General features: G+C 44.2%; 1 protein-coding gene across 1 annotated transcript in view; it reads right to left on the bottom strand.

Annotated features, from left to right (window-relative positions):
- Positions 1-22,533, bottom strand: part of ADCK1 (aarF domain containing kinase 1) — a 407,695-nt gene that overhangs the window by 141,202 nt on the left and 243,960 nt on the right. Inside the window, exon 7 of the mRNA XM_086939457.1 lies at positions 15,039-15,188. Coding sequence (XP_086795583.1) covers positions 15,039-15,188 — 150 coding nt within the window. The remainder of the gene's footprint in view (positions 1-15,038; positions 15,189-22,533) is intronic.

Genomic DNA, 22,533 nt, shown 5'->3' with positions numbered 1-22,533 from the left:
ATACAGGACAGTTGACCAGTCAGAGTAAGAGAGATCTTATTTGAAGCATTACACTTCCAAAAGTAATTATTACCATATATTAGTAATTTATACATATTTGCTGGAGTGGAGTATGACCGCCAAAGGATGTTTTTTTGCGTCCTTTCAAAATTAATGTCTCGGTCAAGTTTGCTGATACCTGAGCAATGTTTTTGCCAGACCGTGGAATCTATTTGCTCGCCAGTCTCTATTCTCCAATCAGATTGATATTTCACATTCAATTTCTCATCCTGTTTAAAGTATGCTATATTTTTGAAAATGTCAGCTGCTGAAAGTGGTTGACTGTTGATTTTCAAACGTAGAAAGTCTTCTTTCTATTCCTATGGCATTAATCTCTTCCTCGAGGCATTCCATCATTTGGTTATAAACCGTCCATGGTCTGATTTCATCTAGATCACAGTATTATTACTTTACATTGAAAGGATACACCACCCCCCCGCCCCGCCCATTCAACCAAAGTTGACTTAACTTTACAATCCCAGCTTCCCATCATTTTTTCCATATCATTTTTTTTATTTTGTATGCTTCAGCGTTTAAATCCATAATGACTTCTTTTTTTTTTTACTTTGCTAAGTTGCTGAACAGCTGCATTGATAGTTTCACATAAAAGGTTAGCGATTTCTGCTTCTTACAACTTCACAGCACATGGCATTTAAGTAATTACCAATTTCTCCATTCTGGCTTTCAATGCTGGATTCAGCTTGGTCCCCCAGACTCAGTGTAACTTATATCATTTTTAAACTGCTTTAGAGAAAATGCTTGATGGATGATACAATTTCAAGGTTCGGGAATCCAAAACCTCCTCTGCCGCCACTGGTTCTCAGAATGAAGGGAAACTTAATTTCAACACTTTCTTTGTGAGTTAATGGAAGTCTAAGCTTATCAAATTATTTAAACCAAGTCTTGGGGAACATCGCTGGTAAGTTATGGAACACATACAAACATATTGGAAGAGTCGTCCTTTTGATTATTTTGGCTTTACTCCAGTAACCAAAATATAGTTTTTCCCAGCTTGCAATATCTCCCTTGGTTTAGTCCACAAGTGGAATCATATTACGCAAAGACTGTAAGATGGGGAAATTCCCTGCATGGTTTTGTGAGCGTGCAGGGAAAAGGTTCTACAGTACCTTGACACATACTTCTTTATTTCTATACTAGCAGCCCGTCTCGACGTTGTCCGGGGGCAATGAGGCTTCCAGGTAGCAGGAACTCCCTTACCTCGCGTCAATTGCCCCCGGACAACGTCGGGACGGGCTGTCCAACAGAAATATCTTCGGGTCAATTGAGCTTCTGTGTTTTGCTGAGGGATGGTTCTCGATGACAGACCATCCAAGAGGCTTTTTGCCAAGGTCATTCCTTTCTGTTTAAGCCTCACTCTGATCCTTGCCAGCCTGCTTCACGAACACATCCTAACTTCCCAACCAGCTTCGAATGTGGCATATTAAAAGCAGTTGTGATGTCTTGTGAGATTTCTAAGCAGAAGCAAAGTATTATTGAATGTCCTCCTAAAACAACGCTTTGGATGCATTACTAATATTTGGACCAAACGCCGTGCCCCCAGTTGAAGTTATTAAGACATCAATCACCAGACTCAAAGTGTCTCTTAAGAATAGCTTTGTAAAAATGTCCTCTGTAAAGTCTCACCTTACCGCATGCTCCAAAACACCATGAAAATGTTTTCCGGGTGTAGGTTCCGCGGCGTCTCAGCTCCACGGCCCCACTGTCGCCGCCGCTCTCTTCCGCGCTCCTCCCGCTGAACGCCACGTTAGCCGAATGCCGCATTACTTTTTCTCCCCACGGCTCCGCACTTCAGTGAACTGGGTGTAGGTTCCGCGGCGTCTCAGCTCCACGGCCCCACTGTCACCGCCGCCGCCGCTCCTCCTTGCGCTCCTGATGATGTCAGCACGTTAGCGTTAGGGCACACGACGGCCGGCGCTCCTTCCAAGGGACTACTTTTTTTTCTAAGGTATATTTTTTAATTAACGTATTTGTTTTTGTGGTATATAGCCTATGTCACTCTGCAGACCCTGCCAATTCCAATGATGTATTGGGTGTTTGGATTGGCGCTGTGGTTCCCGAGTTTACCCGCCTAAAAGGTTCCCAGTTCTTACTTTATAATAGTAGTATAGATTGTAAATATGTGCAATGGTGCTACTTATATGTTTGTGGCCTAATTATTGATTTTATTTCTGCTAACTGGTGGCAGCAATGCCTGAGTTCAGAAACCCACTTTTTAGTTGAATACCGTCACTCGTTCATGGTTTCTTTATTCCGATTTAAATAAAACTATGAAATCCATTGGGAGTTCCATAACAAAGACATCATTGTCTTTCTTAAATTGTGAGGGAAAATTGGGTGGTGAACTCTTCACCTTGGTTTCAGTGGTGAGATTTGGTTTCAGCCTGAATTGCTCCAGTAACTGCAACCACTTCTTCAGGACGACCATAACACCTGGAGAGGGTGTGGCTTAACGACCAGAGCTGCTGACTTTGGAGCTGGGGAACAAGGTTCGAGCCTCTGCGTCGGCTCAACATCCTGTGATTCTGGGCAAATCACTTAATTTCCCAGTCCCTATCAAAAATGAATGTGTGCTTGTGTAACAAACTGGTGTTCATGTAAAGTGCTCCAATACCTTTGGGTCGAGTTCGCGCTATATAAAATCTGCAACAACAAAAAAACTCGACACCGCGTTTAGGAAGAGGCAGTGACCGCTTCACTGAACAACAGCAGCAGCAGAGACTACTAAACTCCTGCTATAAAGTGCTGGTAAACGGACAGGCACTGACATTGCCTGAGAGCCCGGAGGTATTCCAAAGACCTTGCGCTGATTCTAAAACTATTAACTGGGTACAAGCGCAAAAGACTGAGCTGGGGATAATAGATACAGTAATCTGCGCAAATCCCCTACTTTGAGCCTGCACCTGTTAATTTCCCTTGCATACCATTATAAATGCCTTTCCTGTATTACTGTACTTTTACCCTTTAATCCTTGTGCTTATTCTTTCTGTATTACATTGAGTAATTGACATATTGAAGTACTTTTCCCGTTTCATAATTAGAAGCACTGGTTGGGCAATCTTAATATTAAGATGTTACTTTGGGAGTTATTGAGTTCAAAGTCTATAACTCCAAAACCACCTCCCAGTGGGAACCATGGACTGTTCAATGCTAAAGGTTCAATGCTAAAGGGGTGTTCTTGGTGCTCAGATATAGGAGGTCATAGTAGCTTGGCCCGGGAGATCAAAAGCAGAATCACTATTCCTTCCACATGTCAGGCCTTTGAACCCTTTTGGTTGGTCAGGGCACTCAAATGGGTTCCCTGACCTCAATTTTGGTTCCTAAGTATCTTACAAAATCATCCATCCAGATTATGTAAAAATGCTCAATCCTATCCTTAAGCGTGGATCTTGTAGAAGGAGAGATATAAAACTTACTCCAGTTTATTCTATACCTAGAAAACACACCAAATGTAGGTTTTTGCTCAAAAAGAGCTGGACATGAATTCTGTGGTTCAGATGTCAGTAAAAACGTTTTAATTAAGCATGTGGTATTTGTGTAGGGCAAAACTAACCAAAAGGCAGTCTGCATAAAGTACCATGAAGCAGCACTTTCATATGCAGGTGTGCACATTTAATTCCTAAGATCCTGTCATCATTTCTTGTCTTCCATTGTCAGGTATTCCAATACTAAAACAAACAGCAGAGGGGATAACCTTGCTTTATTTCCTTTGATTCAAGGACAGTTCTCACAACATTCAACTGATGTAGATACTCACTGACTGAACAGAGCATAAAGACTTCTCTAACATTTTTTTCCAAATTTCATGTGTTGAAGGGAGAGCCCCACATGCTATATAATCAAAGATCTTTTCAGCATTATTGTCTGCTCAATAAAAGAAGCGTCCCATCACCATTGCAACATGTACATATAATCAATGCAGGCTCTAGGCAATTTCTTATGATGTTGATTATGCCTAGCAACTGCATGAAACTCTTCACATAACTCTTTACAACGCATTCGATCTCCTCTTTGTGAAGCAGCATTTGTAACATTCTCTGTAGTCTGCTCGCCTACATTTTTGCAAATATTTTATAATCTCCCACTATGAGAGATTACACTTGTTATTCTACAGGAAACATCTTAGTGCGAAGCGGAATCACGCTGAGCCTTTACAGCGCCGGCACTAGAACCAACGCGTCGTTGCCACTCATTTATTTAGCGAACAAGTCATTACAACGACTTGCATCAGGGGGCGCATTGGAGGAGTGGTGCTGGATTTAAAGTACGATGGGTAAATTTGCCTCCAAGGGAGTTTGTTTGAAAGGCAAATTTACCCATCCTACTATATTTTACCCAAGCCCCCAAGGGTATATTGGGTCGCTCACTATATTTAAACGAATTTAAAGTACAACACCATCTCTACTGTTGCACAGACTGGAGTTGGGTTAGTAAATTATACCAATCAAAAGTCCAATGCCCCCCTAAGGCAAGTTGTTGTAAAGACTTGCGTGCAAAAGGAACGCATCGAAACATGGTCGTTCCAATGCCGGCATTGAAAAGGCATGCGTGCAAGACTGTCAATGCATGCCCTTCGCAGAGCAGGTGTTGCCGCCATACCTCTCATGAAATGATAAATTACGCTATCACGTAGAAACTTACCAGCTAACTAAACAGCCACCAAATGAATTTGTTTGCTACAATTTCTATAATTTTTTTAAGTCTTTTTTACCATTGTATTGATTAATGTGAAATTATTTTTTATTTCTGTAAAATGTATATTTGTGGTCCTCTGTCGAGTACCAATACAAATAAAACTTTTTGACTTTGACTTTGACTTTTGACTTTGACTACCAGCTAACTCATAAAACTTTTTCACCATCAAGAAAATCCAATGGGGAATACGATTGCCTCCATATAGCAACCACACCCCATATAACAACCCATCTTCGAGCACTGGAAGGATACAAATAGGTCACCATCCTTCTCTTTCTGAGACAAGTGGAAAATGTTACAACCTTTAGAAAGCTTCTCAAGATCAGGCTTTTCTCCTAGTCCTAGTGTGTTATTCTTCTACAGCCAGACTGGAAGAGTACTTGTAGTCTGCAGATACAGTGCCGAGATGCCCCTTTGGGGGTGACTGCTGCGCTTCATAAATGAGTGATTTAATTTCTGAAAGTCACTAGATCTATGTATATAGTGATTCAAATCCATTCTAGGCCTAGATGATAAGGTGTCTGTTCCTCTTAAGGGGTGAGGAGGAGGGAAAAAGACTAGTAGAGAAAAGGTCTGAGGCGCACGAAATTCAAACACCACTTTTGATTTCTTTTAAATCTCTTTCCAAGAAGGATCACACTATCCTTGTGATGGAGCAGGGTTTTAGGTACAAAACCTGCTCGAATTAACGCCCCACTGATACTTATTAAGAGTGTGAAGAGTGATTAATATGCACCGACGCAAACAAGGGGAAAACGCTTTTGCGCAAGACTAATGCATGAGAAACAAAGCTGCGTTTATATTTGCTTTTAAAGAATAATAAAAAGTAATGCTGCTTCTGCACAGTAATGCCCTTGCTAGGGAAAGTAATATTGGGGTTAGTATAATGGCGGGAGGTTAACAGTGAAAGGTATATTTGTGATATTAATTATGTTTGTGTTTTATTTGACTTAGACGACGTACGGGCCTAAAATTCTGCAGGAATACGAAGGGGTTAAATCAGTGAATGGAATAAACTAATTTGCTGAAAATCGAGCACTGGCAGAGAGAGGAGAAAAAGGAAGTAGCTGACCTTGCTGAAAAAAATGTGTGCTTGCCAAGAAGCGGAAGAGATGGCCTGGGAAAGAGGAGAGATGTTTTAACTTCTTCAGTTGAAAGCGGCAGTTTTCTGAAACATGTTACAGTCTTTAGGAAATGTGTAAACAGCATGATAATAATGAATAGAAAACAAAGAGTATTTGAAAAAGTGTTCGTGACTATGGTGGTGTGATAAAACACCCCCTGAATCAACCAATGAGAAACCAAAGTTTAGTGAATGTTTCAACTACTGTGGTTTGGACATGTACATTTTAGTGTATAACTGGGGTGACTTTAGCCGGATGGTTTAGCTCAGCTCGAGAGGGTCGGTGTTGGATGAAGCTTAGAGGGAGATCGTCGCTGTCCGTCGGTTTGCTGAGGCCTGTCTATTTCCTGTTCCTACCCTGCATCGGTACCCAATAATCTTTGTTCCCTGAAACCTTTCTCAGGGGACCCCCAACTATCCCTCAGGCCAACTGATGGTATTTCTTTATTTTCCTGGGTTAGTATTAGTTAGCTAATTCGTACATTGCATAATCATTTGCAAATGTATTTATGTCTCTGAAACTTTTGTCTCACCATCTTTCCACTACTTCATGTGCATGTATTCATTCAATTGATAGGAGTTGGATTCTGTATGCATTAATATATGCACTCTTTATTTTCTCTCTGTGATAAATGCATTGATTGCCTTGTATTTCCTGTACATTTATGAGCTTTCATTATTCTTACATTATTTGGTGATAAAAATAATTAACTTTATACTGAGTTTGTGTTTTTTTAGATAATCAAAGATAGATGTATAGTTATTTTTATTACCATCAACTTCTCAACTTTAGGTCCATCGACCAAAGGAAAGAGGTTGGTATGCAGGCTCAGTTATTTAGTTAGATACGAGCCTGTATAATGAAACCCTGATTTTGTTTAGTCGTCTGGGATAAATGATTTTCAGCACCAGTTCAGCGGATTATCTATCATATTGTGGAGTGAGTTTTTGTGTCCTGGGCCTGTTGAATGAGTTGTTGTGAAGTTATCGATATTCAATCCCTGATTGGCGCTGGATCACTTGAAATGTCTTAAAAGGGAGAGACGATGATGAGGATATGGAATTCACCACCCAGCAAAAGTAACGGCTACGAAAGAAAGTCACCAACCAAGTATGAAACATTTGGCAAGAATGCATTTGTTCAAATGAAGGACCCATAAAAAATGTAAACACATATCCAGATCACAAGCCTGGGAAAAGGTTTCAAGAGAATCTTATTCTGTAAGTCGTTGAGAAACCTATTAACCACTAGTAACTCAAAGAATGCTACTCAAGCAAAAATAAGCAAGCAAAAATAGGTGCCAATTAATCCTTTTCCTTGCTAATCAGTCTTGTTTCGCCATGGAGCAGTGAACTGAAAAATCATGGACAGTCTGACCCTCTAAAAGCTCAAGAGAATGCTCATAATGCCATAAAAAAGACCTGGACCCACACTCCTTTTTAAAGACGAACTGCAAACTTCCACTACTGTAAATCTCTTACTATCAATGGGAAGAACTACATGTTATCCTTCAAGGTCTCAAAAGCACATGAGGCACCAGCATATACTTGGTGCCTTTAAGCCTGAAAGAAGTAAAGCATACCCTACCAGTCGAACCAGATATTTTTCAAAACATCACAACATTGGTTACTATGGAAAAAGAGCATTAACAATTTACAGGTAAGTACTCGACCTGGTAGAATGGCTTTTAGGGGTTAGTGCCTAGCTTCCCCAAGGTCCACTTAGTCACTCAGTTTGCACCACAAGTGGCACTGGGGTGGCCGGATGCAGAGGCCCAATGTTAGCCAATGGGACAAGGGGACACTTCAGTTGGGGGCTGCTCACAGGCAGGCCACTGTGTCTTGGGAGCCAAGCTCCTAGGGTTAAGGTCAAGCCAGGAGGTCCTAGGATGGCACCAAGTCAACACCACCAGAGGCGTAGGGGCGGCTGAGTGCCTGGTGCTTAGGAGGAGTTGGGAGCCCAATGAAATCCCATGGAGGTTGCCGGTTTAGAGTTTGGTTGCAGGCTCGGTCCAGGAAGTCGTCCGGGAGAACCAAAAGGTGGAAAGGTAAGATGGAGGGCTCAGGGACATAGGTGCACTTCAGGTCCTCTTCTCCAGGGCGCTGGGTGACCGAATGCAGGGGTGCCTTTTGGGGTCGGATTTCATATTACAGGGCCACTCATGGTTGGAGAGGGTCTCCATGACGAAGCTGCAGGTGACGTTGGGGAGTCCTGGAGGGGTCATCCCACGGTGGACTCAGACTCTGGAGCCCTGGGGGGACCTCACTGGGACCAGTGGACCACTTGGATTCGGGCCGTAGGTGACAGGTGCAGTCGTGGTTGTAGGTATCGAGCTTCATAGTCCCCAGCAGGCTCAGAGTATGTCTTTGGAGTTTACTTCTGAACAGAGCTGCTGTTCGCAGGAGAGCCAGTCTTTGTTGAAGGCAGTCAGTTCTTCCAGGGGTTTTGGAAGTCGCAGGCTGCAGGACAAGTTGACTTTTAGTGCAGGATCTCTGGAAACTGCAGTTTGGGCCGGTAGGGCTGGGGACAAGTCAGTTCTTCACAACAGTCTCCTCTGCTGTGCAACTTCTTCCATCCTTCTTCATAGGTTGCAGAAATCTGAGGAGGCAAGGTTCATGGTTGCCGCTAAATACTAAATTTAAGGGCGGTTACCGGGGTGTGCAGGTCGGGGCCAATAGGACTCTGCCTTGGGGTGAGTACACCGCTATTATGCCACCCTCCAGTGGGAGGGGGCATGAGCCTCTCTGTAATTGGCTAGCATTCCTCATCTTCAAGATGATAGGGACTGAGATGTGTGCTTCGCCCCCCCACCTGAGACGTGGGGTTAGCAAAGGTGGGCACACCTCTCCTCCTAACTTGGGTTTCCTGACGATTCTCCCACCCAAAGTGAGTGTCAGAACCAGCGGGAGGCAGTTGCTGGGGCAGCAAAAGGCAGAGACAACTTACAAAAGACCTTTGAAGTTTCCCTTTTGTGGACCCAGGCCATCATAAGGGAGGAGGCATGACACCTCTGCCAGAATGGGTTTTGTTTCTGGACCCAAAGAGCAAAGGCCCTCATCCCAGGGATCCAGAAACCTGTCCGGTGGTGGAAAATGGTGATCAGCCATTCAGAAACCACACCAGGGCTGGTCATTTTTCAAGGGCATCTAAGATGCCCTCTGAGTGCATTTTGCATTAAATCCCACACTGGCATCAGAGTGGGTTTAATGTGCTGAGAAGTTTGCTATCAAACCTCCCAAGTTTCAGTAAAGCCATTATGGAGCTGGAGAGTTCGTAATGACCAAATCCCAGACCATATACTCTTAATGGCTTTACTGCACTTACAATGTCTAAGAATGGACTTAGACACTGTAGGGGTACAGTGCTCATACAACTGTACCCTCAGCTGTAATCTAGTGCACCCTGCTTGAGGGGTGACTTACCTAGGCCAAGGGAAGTGGATAGCACGCATGGCACACAGGGATGTGTGCCATGTCAGCTCTTCGTTTTACTCAGCGCCAAAACACGCAGCCTGCAATGGCAGAGTGTGGGTGTCAAGGTGCAGCAGCTCTAAGGGTGGCACAATAGGCGCTGCAGCCCAAGAGGCCTTCCCTGGTCACAGTGCCCTTCATACCCATGGTGCCTTTTACAAGGGGTCCAGAGATGTGTCAATTGTGGGTACAAAAGTAGAGTTTTGGGGAAAGACCGGAGGTCCTGGGAACGTGATTGTCAGGGGACCCAAGGCACATCAAGTCAAAGTGCATCAGACACCTGGCAAACAGATGGGGGGCATGGGGGGGTTTACTGGAACAGAAACCCACTTTCCTACAATCAGCCGGGTACAGCTTGGTTCCAGTGACAGTGTGCACAGGACCCACTCTGAGCATACCTGTCACACTTAGAGCGACACATTAAGTATACAAAACAGTGATGGAAGAATGCTTGAATTAATCTCAGCCACTGGTAATCATTCAGGCAGCATCCCATTCCATCGTTGTTTTGCACACCATGCCACCTCAGTTTGGACCCAGCTATATGCATATCAGTCTTGACCTTGCTCCAAAAGGAACAGTCCAGCCCGAACTGCCAAGTCAGGTCCTCCCTCAACTGGAACACAAGCAACCCGGGACCATCTTCACCCTAGTTATGGGCTCATCAGCTGGGTATGGATTGGAATGCGGGTGAAGTGCTTACCAGTGGCTGAGAATATTTCACGCTTTCCAACCATCATTGTTTTGTAAAGACCCTTGAACCTGAGACATATCCTAAGTGACCTACAAGGATATGGAACTAGGCACACTGCAGCTCCAAAGAAACCATGGAGTCCTGATCTTGTAAAATTAGAAGAACTTGACAAAACGTAAACATATTGAACTTCTTTTCCAAGAACATGTTCAAAAGATATAAAATCTGGCTTAGGCCATACACCGGCCCCTTTCTTTGGAATAAGCCATTGTGAATAGAGTCATTACACTCTCTGAGAAAACTGAACTACCTCTATTGCACCTTTTTTTTTATAAAAGAGCAGAAATCATATTCATCAAAATGTTTTTGTGAGAGATGAGGAGGTCTCTTCAGAAATGGCAGAGAGTAACCATATTTGTCAATCTGCAAAACCCATTGGTCTGAGGTAATCGGCAGTTTGTGACTAAATGCTCCTACACGAACCTTGATGGATGAACAAAACCCTAACAGGAAACAGAATGGTTTTGCAGCAGGTGGGGTGGAAGAAGAGGAAGATAATCCTTGACCCTGTTGAACCCTGACTGATCTGCGTTCCTTGTAGGTTTGAAAAAATCTACTGTGGAGTCTGAGGCTGCTGTTGTGTCTGCTGTCATCCAAACCAATGACCATAGCACCTGAAGCTTCTTTCGTGCCAGTGAAATTTATCAGAGGTATTTACAGGCCTACTAATCTGGAAGTGGTATAGTTCTCCTTTTAAGTGTGCCTCCGCCTCCTCGCGTAAAAGGTGTTGCCATTCAAACAGCCTGCCAATGAACTAAGACCAAGCAGGATTTAACACCCCAGTGAATTTCATCAAGGTTTGTCTCCTCAACACTAGAGAAGACCCATTAATTAAGTCACAGCATCCACTGTATTCAGTTAGTCTGCATCTTGTATCTGGGCGCATTCAAACCATCATCTCCTTAAAATGACCCTTGGGTTAAAGAGAAGGTGCAGCTAAAAGCACCAACTCGCAAAAGGTATGGGAGACCCTCACCAAAAATATGTGGCCCTGGAAGACCGAAGGGCCAAATTACCAGTATGAAACATTATCTTCCCCATTGCATCCAATGTTTCAAAGTCCTTGTCTGTTGTATTAGCTGGTTTGGAGTTTATCTTCAGTTTACTGGCAGAAGTTATGCAATTAGACTTTCTTGTTTAGCATCTCATGTGAGACTAAGAGTATCAGCCGGAGCAGTACAGATTTTTTGATGATTTAGAAATTGGTGGGGCAGATTTTGGATATGATCAAGGCCCCTTAACTTGTTCCATCTAAGCCTTGTTGAAGAGAAGGATCTTGTCAGATATCTGCTTCTCTGTCATTATCCCTTTAACAGTGAACATGTTTGTTGCTGTTTAGTCAACTCAGCATGCTAGGTCTCTGCTGCCTTTTTGCCCATTGGGCAAAATGAGCCTATTCAGCTGAACAATAAGAGACTCTGTCTCTTCTGCAATGACATGTGAAACAATGGCACAGAGACATGGTCATTGACAAGGCATCAAATACAGGAGGGGTGACAATCAGTCCTAGACATACTTCACCTACAGAACTTACATGGCTTGAAGCCAGAAGATTTCAGAGAAGTGACATGATGTCCACACTTTCAGAGATCATGAAGAATAAAGGTAGAAAACTAGTTAATGAAAATTTGAAATAAGTCAGTGGCTGTTGGACTTGGCCCTTTTTGCAGGATTATCCCTAAACTTTTTGCTTCTTCCTCCTATTTTTTCTTGACCTCTTTGTTGTTGGCTATAGGACTCTGGGCACTTTACCACTGCTGATCAGTGCTAAAGTGCATATGCTCTCTCTGTAAATTGTTACAATTGGTTCTCCCTGATTGGCATATTTGATTTACTGGTAAGTCCCTAGTAAAGTGCACTGAAGTGTGCCAGGGCCTGTAAATCAAATGCTACTAGTGGGCCCGTAGCACTGATTGTACCACCCACACGAGTAGCCCTGAAAAGGTATCTCAGACCTGCCACTGCAGTGTCTGGGCGCAGTTTGTTAACTGCCATGTTGACCTGGCAAGTACACCCACTTGCCAGGCTATAACCTTCCCTTTTCTTACATGTAAGGCACCCCTATAGTAGGCCCAAGGTACCTCCTTGGGCAGGGTGCAGTGTAAGTGAAATGTAGTACATGTACTGGGGTGTGTGACATGTCCTGATCAAGAAATACTGCCAATTTCGTTTTTCACTGTTGAAAGTGTTAAGCTCCATATAGGTACCCCAATATAGGCTTCGGTAACATCATACGCTTCACCTATATTCTTCCCTATACTACATACATAACAGTTCTTAGGGACTGACCTTTTACCTAGATACAACATTGCACACAGAACACAGGATTTTCCCTAGTAACGGCCTCATATATTATGCATGAGGATTCTTGGAAACTCAGCAGGACTACCATCTCCTGTATAATATCTATGTATAAAGTTCATTCCCGACGTCATCCTAAGTCCGACAAGTGGAACAGCGAGGAAGAACCCCCGGGAGACCTTTGGGTATATAAACATCACATCTTGCTGAGACAAGAAGAGGAGATTAGGATTTCCCTGCCGCCACAAACTGACGTGAGACGCTGAGGTTCCTGCATGTAGATACTCCAGCTTGCAGTGGTCTAACATCCCTTGTTGGGTGTCCAACTCGAGACACAGTCTCTCACTTCAGGTAATGGGGTTGACTTTATCCTAGAGGGATTCTTGGCTTAAACACCTACATACATGCTAGGTACACTTAGGTACATCTAGTTAAGGTAGCATCATAGGAGTACGCATTATTATTGTCATTTATTTTATATACTTGCCTGTATTGATGGTTATAGCACAATGGTAGAAATCTACCATCCTTTTACTTTCTTAGTGCTTCTAATCATTTATATCTTTTACTGTCTAATGGTTGTTTCTAGGCACCTATTTTACACTAGAATAACGACTGATCAATAAATACTTATTGAAAAACGTCCCAATGATTTATTCTGTGCAACTCTCTGAGACTAAGTGAGCAAGAGTGACTGAACGAAACGTAGTACACCGTTTCCACGGTCCTGAGGGATCAGGGTTGTCATGTTCGATAGTTGCCAAGAACTATCCTCTCCTTGGTAAGAGGAGTTTCTAGTGGCACTGTGAGCTAGCTGGTACAAAGGTCAACATACCCTGTGGGGGTGTCTAGAATCAGTCTGACATCAATCCTACAGTGTATGTTGTCTAATCACACAGATCAAATATAGGTTTTATAGGATCGACACAACAAAAGGCTATCTGCCCCATAGGATAGAATGGGAAATACGTTGTAACATCTTACAAGTATAACTTCCCATTGGGACAAGATAGAGAAATAAAGTTTAGTCTCTCTGAACTCAGAATTTAATAACACATCTTTTAGAAAGATGATTTTTAAATTGTGTGTTTGAAAATGAGACTTTTAGAAAGTAGGCATTTTCTTCTTTAATCATTCCTGTGTGCCTTTGCCTTTTTGTGTATTGACTGTCTGGTTTTGGAGTGACATGGGCTGGGGAAGTGCATTCACTGGAGACAGCCACTGGGTGGGGTTGAGGTGTGCCTGTCCCTTCCTGGATGACACAGAGCTGGGCTGAATAGACCTTTGCTAAATTTAGAGTAATGGGAGGAGATTTCCTTGCAACTGAATAGGGCCTGTCTCCCTTGCACAATGCTGGCTCCACCTCCTGTGATCATACTGCACCAGTGAGGACAGAACTGGTTTAGCCTGGGCTCACAGACCCTTGCACAAAGAAAACAAAGACATTTTGGGATATAAGTATTAAACCTAAAACCCCAGAACTTTAGACTACTTCAGGAATCAAGAGGAACCTTTGCCAGGGAGAAGAGCTGGAGAAACTGGAGGAGGAGTACTACCCATTTGCTGTGTGCTGTCTGGGGTTGGCCTGAGTAGCTGTTTCTGCCAAGGAAAGGACGAGGACTTAGCTGTGTGCTGTGTTCCCCTGCTTGAGGAAGATCTCCTAGGCCTTGAGAACAGCTTGCCTCTTGTTCTGGAATTTCAGAGACACATAAACTTCACCCACAGCTCCCCTGAACTTCCTTGCTGGGAGTTCTGAGCTGCCAAGAGTTGTCTATGACTGTGTTACGCCTCTGGAGGTTTTTCCTGCTGCTGGAAACTGGAAAAGCAATGCAACTACAAGAAAATAAACACATCGCTCTTCTTGCGGCTGTTATTCCGACGCAACACCACTGTGTGAGAAGAATCTCCACGCATCGCCGCACAGCTGCCAAAATGGACGCAACGACTGCAAGAACCGCCACATCATGGGATCACCGCTGAAGAAAACAATGCAGCGCCGCTCTACGCCACGGCATCGATTGTTGCCGCATCCCAGATTTCCATGCATCGTATCAAGTTTTCCAGATGCATCACCCGCGGAGCAGACCGTCTCGGTAACGACGCATCACTTCCACCTACAGACCGGATTTGATGCATCACTTCTCAATACAATTATTAATCAACAGTTTTACATGTGTTGAAGTAATTATTAAATTAAAGGAGGTATAACAAAATTGGGAATGCTTTTTTAACAGCTTGAAAAATAACTTTGTGCTAAATAAAAAGTTTACATTGTAAATAAAAAGGCACTAGGTTTTCCTTGTATTGTAATACTCTTTGGGAGAAAAACCTCTGAAGAACCAAAAATCAGTATAATCTTTCTCCACTGGACATACAGCAGAAAAATAAAGAAATTCATGATTCTTTCAAGAATTCCATAGCAGAGCAAGTGAATTCTGGCAGACCCAGTTCAAAGGCACAGTTTCCCTTCTGTGCTCACTATGGTCGGTGCTTTGGCACCCAATTGTTAATGTGCTCATGGCTGGTTTGATAATCTGAGCATTTTTTTGCCCTCTTTTGGTATTGGTGTCCTTTCAAATTCACAATTCCTTGGCCCTCCTCATGCTTCTCCACAGAACATGTTCTTTCTGACATTACCTGATACAGCCCATGATCCAGCAGCACAATTTCTGTTCTTTTGGTGTCTGGGCATCTCCTGACCAGCACATTCCCCGGATGAGGATCGCAGTGCACAAACCCATTGACAAAGATCATCTCGCTGTACATCTGGCCCAGGCCACGAGACACCTGAAGGAGGAACATCCAAGATGTTAACTCAATGCTCATTCTAACTGCAGAGACCGCCATCTTTACACGCCTGCAAGGTGAACAATGAACAACACAGTGCAAGAACCCCATCAATACTACTGCATGTCTTGTCCCAGATAGGAATGGCCAAGATTGAACTTTTCAGCCTAGTGCTTAATACTGATGCATCTTTACATTTGCACCAAAAGAATCATTTCATTAAATCCAGTGAGTTAAATGAGTGTGATTAAATTCAGATACATAAACACAAACATGGATATATGCAAAATGTTTAATCCCCTCGTTAACAAGTGGGAAGTTTTGTTCTCTTTTTTGCTGTTCAGCAAGCCCTTTATTTACAATGCAATAGCCAGTCTGTATGAATTGCTGACATTAAATCTATGGAAAAGGCTCACATCCCTGGATAGGGACAAGTACACAAAGTTCAGCTCAGGGATATGCAGGGAACATATGGATTGAATGACCCTTGTACAATGATAGACAAGGAAATGCGGTGTGACCAAGATTGAAACTGCCCATAGCACTCCCCTAAAAGAGCCCAAGTTCCTGGTGTGATTTTTGCCAGATAATGACAAGCAATGACAGATCTTAATAAAGTGAAACATGTATTAAATGTACTCTTCTTCACAAGTTAGGTTACAAAATGTAACTTTATACACATGTAACACAGCTGCACGTACTGACATCTAGTTTCACTACGTAGACGTGAATGAAAGAGGTACAACTGCAACCACAAAACTCAAGTCCAGCTACTTCATATGTGGTGGTGGTTTGAACATGGAAGGCCACAGTCATGGGGCATTCTTGATCATGGCTTGAGTCTGAGTTTTTTCGATGTAGCAAAGCAGATGGGTCCATCTCAGTCACAACATATAAAAAGAAATCATCACAATGGCATGTTGTGCACATTAACCGCAATTTACAAGATAACTAATATCTGCAAAACCAATAGTTCTGGCCAGGGCAGGCTAGCGTGATGGTTATTGCAGGTCTATGCCAACAAAAAATAAAAAGAAAATGTTCTACCACTTACACGTGGAACCAGGTTTCTACTAAAAAAATAAATCTATTTAAAAAAGCATTATCTAATGTGGTCGTTTTACTTATGTTTTACCTTAAATCTGCTCAGTTGCACCATGTATTTTATTATTATTGTTTGAGAAGAAAACCAGATTAAACAAGTATGTTTAAGGTACTGCGAAGCATTACAAGTGAATAGCATGGACCTAGATATGTATTTGTGCGGATACAATGATCTGCAGAATAATATTTGTAGAGGTTAAAGGGTCAGGCGACAATTGCTGTGCAAACCAGACCAAAAAACGTCCATGGAGGTTCATGACTGTCCTCCCCCACCCGTGCTGCTGTCAAAGAAAAAAAACATACATTATCTAGTAGTCTAAAACACTTTATCAGCATTCTTGAGTCATGCGTGTGCCCCTGAAAGTACAAGCATAGGCATCTGGATAAATAAACAAAATAATCACAGCTGTGTGGAGGGCAAGGACTTTGTTTCCTGTGCAAGCACACAACTTCTGCCCAATCAAAACATGTACTCCTGGCTCCCAACATGTGGGCGGAGCCAAAAAGCCTCTCTAATGATGCTCACATAGTTGTCTGACAACAGTCATGCTGTTTAGCCAGACGATAAAAAACACGACCTAACTAATCAGCCGTTTTGCAGGCTGCTACAATGTTATAATCTTACTTTATAACAGCAACAGCTTCATAACTCCAACCATAAAAAGGAGAAGAAAATAATTTGCCATCAAACTGAGCTCTCTAAGTGCAGGTAAAATAAATAAACAGAATTTAAACTACATATAAAATTAAATTAAATAAAAAGCGCACTTAGTTACTCAAGAGAAAGGAACTGCTTTTAGACAAATGTGAACAATGTGCACAGGCTTTGTACCAACACTCAAAGAGAAGGGAGCCAGAGGGTAAAGTGTCTGCATAATTGTTTTTGAAAACCTGTTGTCGTGAAACAGCTACAGCTGTCCGAAAACGCAGACCTCAAAAGAGAGTCTTGTAAATGGACTCTTCATGCACCTTAGTACTACTAGAGATTGATGAACTACAGTTTTAATTTTCTATCTCACTGGTATGATCAAGAAAATACCTTAATCTATCCATTACTGTTAAAATCTAGGTTGCGGTGTAAACATTATCAGCGCCATCTTGTCCCATTTCCAGGCTCCTACGTGTGCGTAAGCAGCAGCCATTTTGAGTATCATGGCCTCTCTGCCCACTGCCGATCGCCAGCGCGTCTCTCTCTGACCTCGCAAGCATCCCCCGCGCACTGACAGCCCCCGCTCTCACATGCTTGGGCCATAAACCACCCCTTCAGCGCGGCCCTGCCTCGGAGCCACATCCCGTACCCGGCTAACACCTCCCTCCATCCCTTTCATGATCGCACATCCTTTGATAAACCCGCTTCCTCTGTGCCAGATTGTCCGACCCGATCCCAGGCCATCACCTAGTCCTGCGGATGCAGTTTATTGCCCCCTACTGTAAGAAGTTGCCCCTCTTCAAAGGAGCTACGATTGATCAAAGCCCCCACCCCATGAGATCCGATCAGCCGCACACATTCCGGGAACCGGCGGAATGTCCAGCTGCGCGGCAGTCATCACCTACTGAGATCGGGGTGGGGACTTCTACTGTAGATATGTGTGGGAACGGGCCTGAAGCAGGGATTCAGAGGATGTCTTTTCGTACTTCAAAGTATTTGTAAGAATGTGCCACATGTAATAAACTGCAATAAAAACCATAAACCGGTGTATAAGAGGCCAGGCCTCAGAGATGCGGTTAGAGCACCTCGAGACGATACCCTGTTGTCTGATCTGATGTGTTCTGCTCCGACGGAATAAACTTCTGTTTCCTGCCTTCCAGTCTCCAGCGCCTGCCTCTTTGTTTGATAATTATCGAGTGGTATGAGAGGCGACTAACGCCGGGCAATACTTAAAGGTTATCGATTGAATCTGCTCCCTTTTACAATTGGCGTCCCAAGCGTAGGGCCCATCAGCGACACGTGGATCCAGTGGGAGAGGTCCTGACGACAGAGTGAATGACTGCAACGATCGGGAAGAGCTCCTGCCCGATAGACCCTCGTCTGACAGCCGATCATCCGAACTTCACCGGTTCCGAGCAGACCTCTCTCGAGTGATCTACGGTCCTGACTGGAAACCATCAGCAGTGCTGCGGCAATAACGGAGAATAGAGGACGATCGGGCGCTGGAAGCGGAAGACGAGAAACTGCCCATGCGGTCCGGTTAAGGTTGTGTAACACGACGAATTGCGAAACCATTGTTTGATTGTCTGAAAATACTAGTATTGCTCATTGGTTGCTTTTTGAGATATTCTCTGCCTGCAACCGGGGAAGAATAGAAATATTCTCTCTCCCTTTGCAGATAGTGAAGGGTAGGTAACGCGGACCTTTGTTCACCCTTTGTAATCTGTCGTGCCTACTTTTCTCCCCACTGATTGATTGTCCGAACATTGATTGTTCGAAGTTGGTTCTTTTTGAGATATTCTCTGTTTGCAAATAACGTAGAATAGAAATATTCTGTCTAGTCTTTGCAAGTAGTGAAGGATAGGTAGTGCGGACCTTTGTCCACCCTTTGTAATCTGTCATGCCTATCTTCTCCCCACTGATTGGTAGTTGGTTCAGCCCGGACCGCTTATTAAAGATGAACCATACAGCTCCACTGGAAGGCACCCCTAATAAGGACATGTTCACTAAATAGGGATTAGTCGCCGTAGCCTATAGCAAGCTATGGCATAAATATACCAAGAAGGATCAGGAAAGTCAGTGGCCACTGATAGGATCCTTCGATGACAATAAAATAGAAGTACTAGAAACAGCTCTTCGTAACAATAAGACAACGCCCACCATGCTTGATAGTATCAGCATGTGGCGCAAAGAAGCAGCGCAACGGAAAAAGAGAGATGAAGTAAGAGCAGAGAAAGAGTTACGAAAAGCAGCTCACCTTGCCACCAAAAAGTTAGAGGAAGAGATAAAGGAGAGAGAGGAAGCTAAACAGAAGCAAGAATAGAATCCGAAACATCGGGCCAGTGTCCCGTTAGAACACCCTCTACGCTCTACCCGGAGTTACCCTCAAAACAACGAGTGAACGATGATTTACTATTAGGTCCCCCAATCATCTACATGCCCCCTCCATACGCTCCCTCTCAACCTTTAGTACAGCACTTGCAACCCCCAAATGCAAGTGAAGACAGTATCAGGACCTCGGTCCTCACGGCCTCCGTGCCGGCCGAGCCCCTTATCCCGAATGCAGCACTAGCAGTAACATTAGGTGACCTTGAGACTAGAAAGAAAGATACCACAAGAATGAACCGGTTGAGCAAAGATGAACGAGCAGGGATCGATAAGATAGTGAAAACACTGGTGGAACGGAAGGAGAGCGAAGAATACGTAACGGATATGTACAATTCATATGCCGATAGCCACAGACGACATTTTGTTGTGCGATTTTGTTATCACACCCTCAATGCCTATGAAGACAGATACCAAGATAAGGGTCCTGAGAGCCTAGCGACACTATATAGGAAAGTCGACATTGGAGACGAAGGCGAGTGTGATGTACGGACCTATTCACGCGTACGCTTGAAGTTTCCCGCCACCTCACTGAACTGAGGCTAGAAACTAAGACTACAACTCCTGTAGCGACTGAACCCCGAGCAGAAAAAAACTGACACAATGATGCCTATAAAGGAGGCCGCTCCCTACTGGGTTCCCCCACGAGGACAGGGAACACATGATGACATTAATCACCAAGATGGGAGAGGAAGGGTAGTTTATAACTGGGTCCACCAACCATGGGATCGACAAGACATCCTAACTTTCCAAAAATCCTTACCCGTTTACGAAAGAACCCCACTGCCTTTTATACTGAACTAGGTACAGCCTTGGGTTCAACGATTATGACCCTAGCGGACATCGATTTGTTTTTCGGGCTATGTCTGCCAGCTGATGTGTGGAAGCAAATCCGGAAAGTTGACCACCTTGAGCTGTTCGGACATACCTGGTCACAACTCGATGGCATAGACAGACAACGAGAGCCTGGACAGAAACCCTTAAAATCCATTTTAGAACTCCCGGACAAGATCGTCCAGAAGTTGAAGACCCTGATCCCAGAAAAGAAGGTGGATTGGTCGATAGTAACGGCCTGCCGCCAGAAACCCCAGGAAGACGTATCAGAATACTTCTCCCGGTTCGAGACTGTGTTTTCCGATTACAGTGGCCAGGACAGGACCACTGCAACCAGACATCATCTGTTTGCCCAGAATAATGTCAAAGGTCTGTCGCAGGAAGTTTCACAGAAACTACAGACTAGTGAGAGTAGTTGGGCGGCCTCCAAACCTGCGGCTATCCTTCAGATGGCCCAGTACTATGAGCATCAAAAGAACGAGAACGATACAGCGTCTGAGAAAAAGAAAAAGGACCTGAAGGAAAGGGTGATGATGGCACAGTTGCAAGGGGTGTCTATGGGAAAGGAACCGTACAAAGGAAGTTACCAATCAAATGCTCCTAGAAATCCACCCCCTAAAGACCGTACATCCGCAACCTACGCTGGAAGTAAAGACATAGATGAGAACCAGTGTGCGTTTTGTAAAGGGTTTGGTCACTGGAAGTCCCAGTGTCCGGTCCTGCTCGAAATGAACAAAAATAGGGAAGCAAGAGATGTAGCGGGCGGGCCAAGAAATAGAGGACAGGGACGAGGGTACACGAACGACACCAACAACGACAGACCAGGCAGATGGAACACATTTGACCGTCCCGGACAGAACCAGTACCAACAGTCTGACTGCAAAAACACCCATGACTTTGCATAGGACTGCCAAGGGCAAGGGAGCAATCCAGTCGAGCTCTATGTTGACCAGCAAGGTCCTTACGTCACCGCTAAGGTCCTGGGTACGAAATCTCCATTTTTGGTAGACACTGGCGCGACACGTAGTGCGTTATCTAAACGACTGATTCCAAGGGCACCCTTGTCTGGCTCACACGTAACATCAATAGGTTTTGATGGAATGCCCTCCACTAATCCCTTGTCCACACCGATTCCCTTTGACTTGGAAAATAACACCACTGACACAACGTTTTTGCTCTCCTCCAACACCCCCGACGTCATTATGGGACTTGACTTATTGAAACATTTCCGAGCTACTATTAGATGTTCACAAGACGGAGTTCGAGTCATTCTGTACGACAACCCGACTCTGCTCAGACCTTGTCCCACACGACGCATGTTTTCCATAACTGATGCTGACCTGTCCCTACTCGATGCTCTACCTCTGTGCCTGTGGGCCAAAACCGACTCGGACGTAGGACGCATGATGATTGACCCTGTGCATATAACTGTTCGACAGGACGCAGTACTCCCAAAACTTCCACAGTATCGGATATCGCCCTAGGGCAAGAAGGCATTTGTAAAGATTATCCAGACCCTAGTAGATGCAGGAGTGGTAGAGGAAGTAGTTAGCAATGTTTGCAACAGCCCTATCCTACCCATTGTAAAGAAGCAGGGTGAGGGAGATGAGAAAGCGTACCGTTTCATCATTGACCTACGAGAGGTTAACAAAGTAGTTGTACCTCAATACCCCGTGGTTTCAGACATCACCACCATTCTGACCTTGATTCCTTCCACTGCCACCACCTTCACTGTAATCGACCTCAAGAACGCATTCTTTTCCATCCCCATCCACCCAGACAGCCGCTACCTCTTCAGCTTCACCTTAAAAGCCCGTTCATATAGATTTTGTAGAGCACCCCAAGGCTACACTGAAAGTCCCAGCATCTATAGCCAGGCCCTCAAGAGACAGCTGGATGCAGTCCAGTTACCGGATGGAGTGGTGTTGATACAGTACGTCGATGATATCCTTTTGGCGGCCGACACCACTCCACTTGCAGTCACAGCCACCATCCAACTCCTACACTTCCTTGCGGAAAATGGCCACAAGGTCTTCAAAAAGAAGTTACAATTCTGCCAACCCCAGGTGACATACCTAGGCCACCTCTTGTCCAAAGACGGGAGGAATCTTACGCCCGACCGAATTCAGACCATTCTAGAAACCCTTGTCCCTAAGACTCAGAAGCAAGTCCGCTCTCTGGTAGGTCTCACCTCCTTCTGTCGACAATGGTTGCCAAATGACAGCCTCATTGTAAAACCACTACTTTCCCTGCTGGCTAAAGATGTCCCCTTCCCACTCCCTTGGACCCCCGAATGCCAATCCTCCTTCAAAGAGTTACGAGACGCCCTTTGTTCAGCACCGGTCCTAGGAACCCCAGATTACTCAAAGCCCT

This window comes from Lissotriton vulgaris, chromosome 9 (genome assembly GCF_964263255.1).
Source record: "Lissotriton vulgaris chromosome 9, aLisVul1.2, whole genome shotgun sequence".
Taxonomy (NCBI): Eukaryota; Metazoa; Chordata; class Amphibia; order Caudata; family Salamandridae; genus Lissotriton; species Lissotriton vulgaris.
The sequence above is the reverse complement of the archived record's forward strand: the minus strand, read 5'-3'. Positions and strand labels throughout refer to the sequence as shown.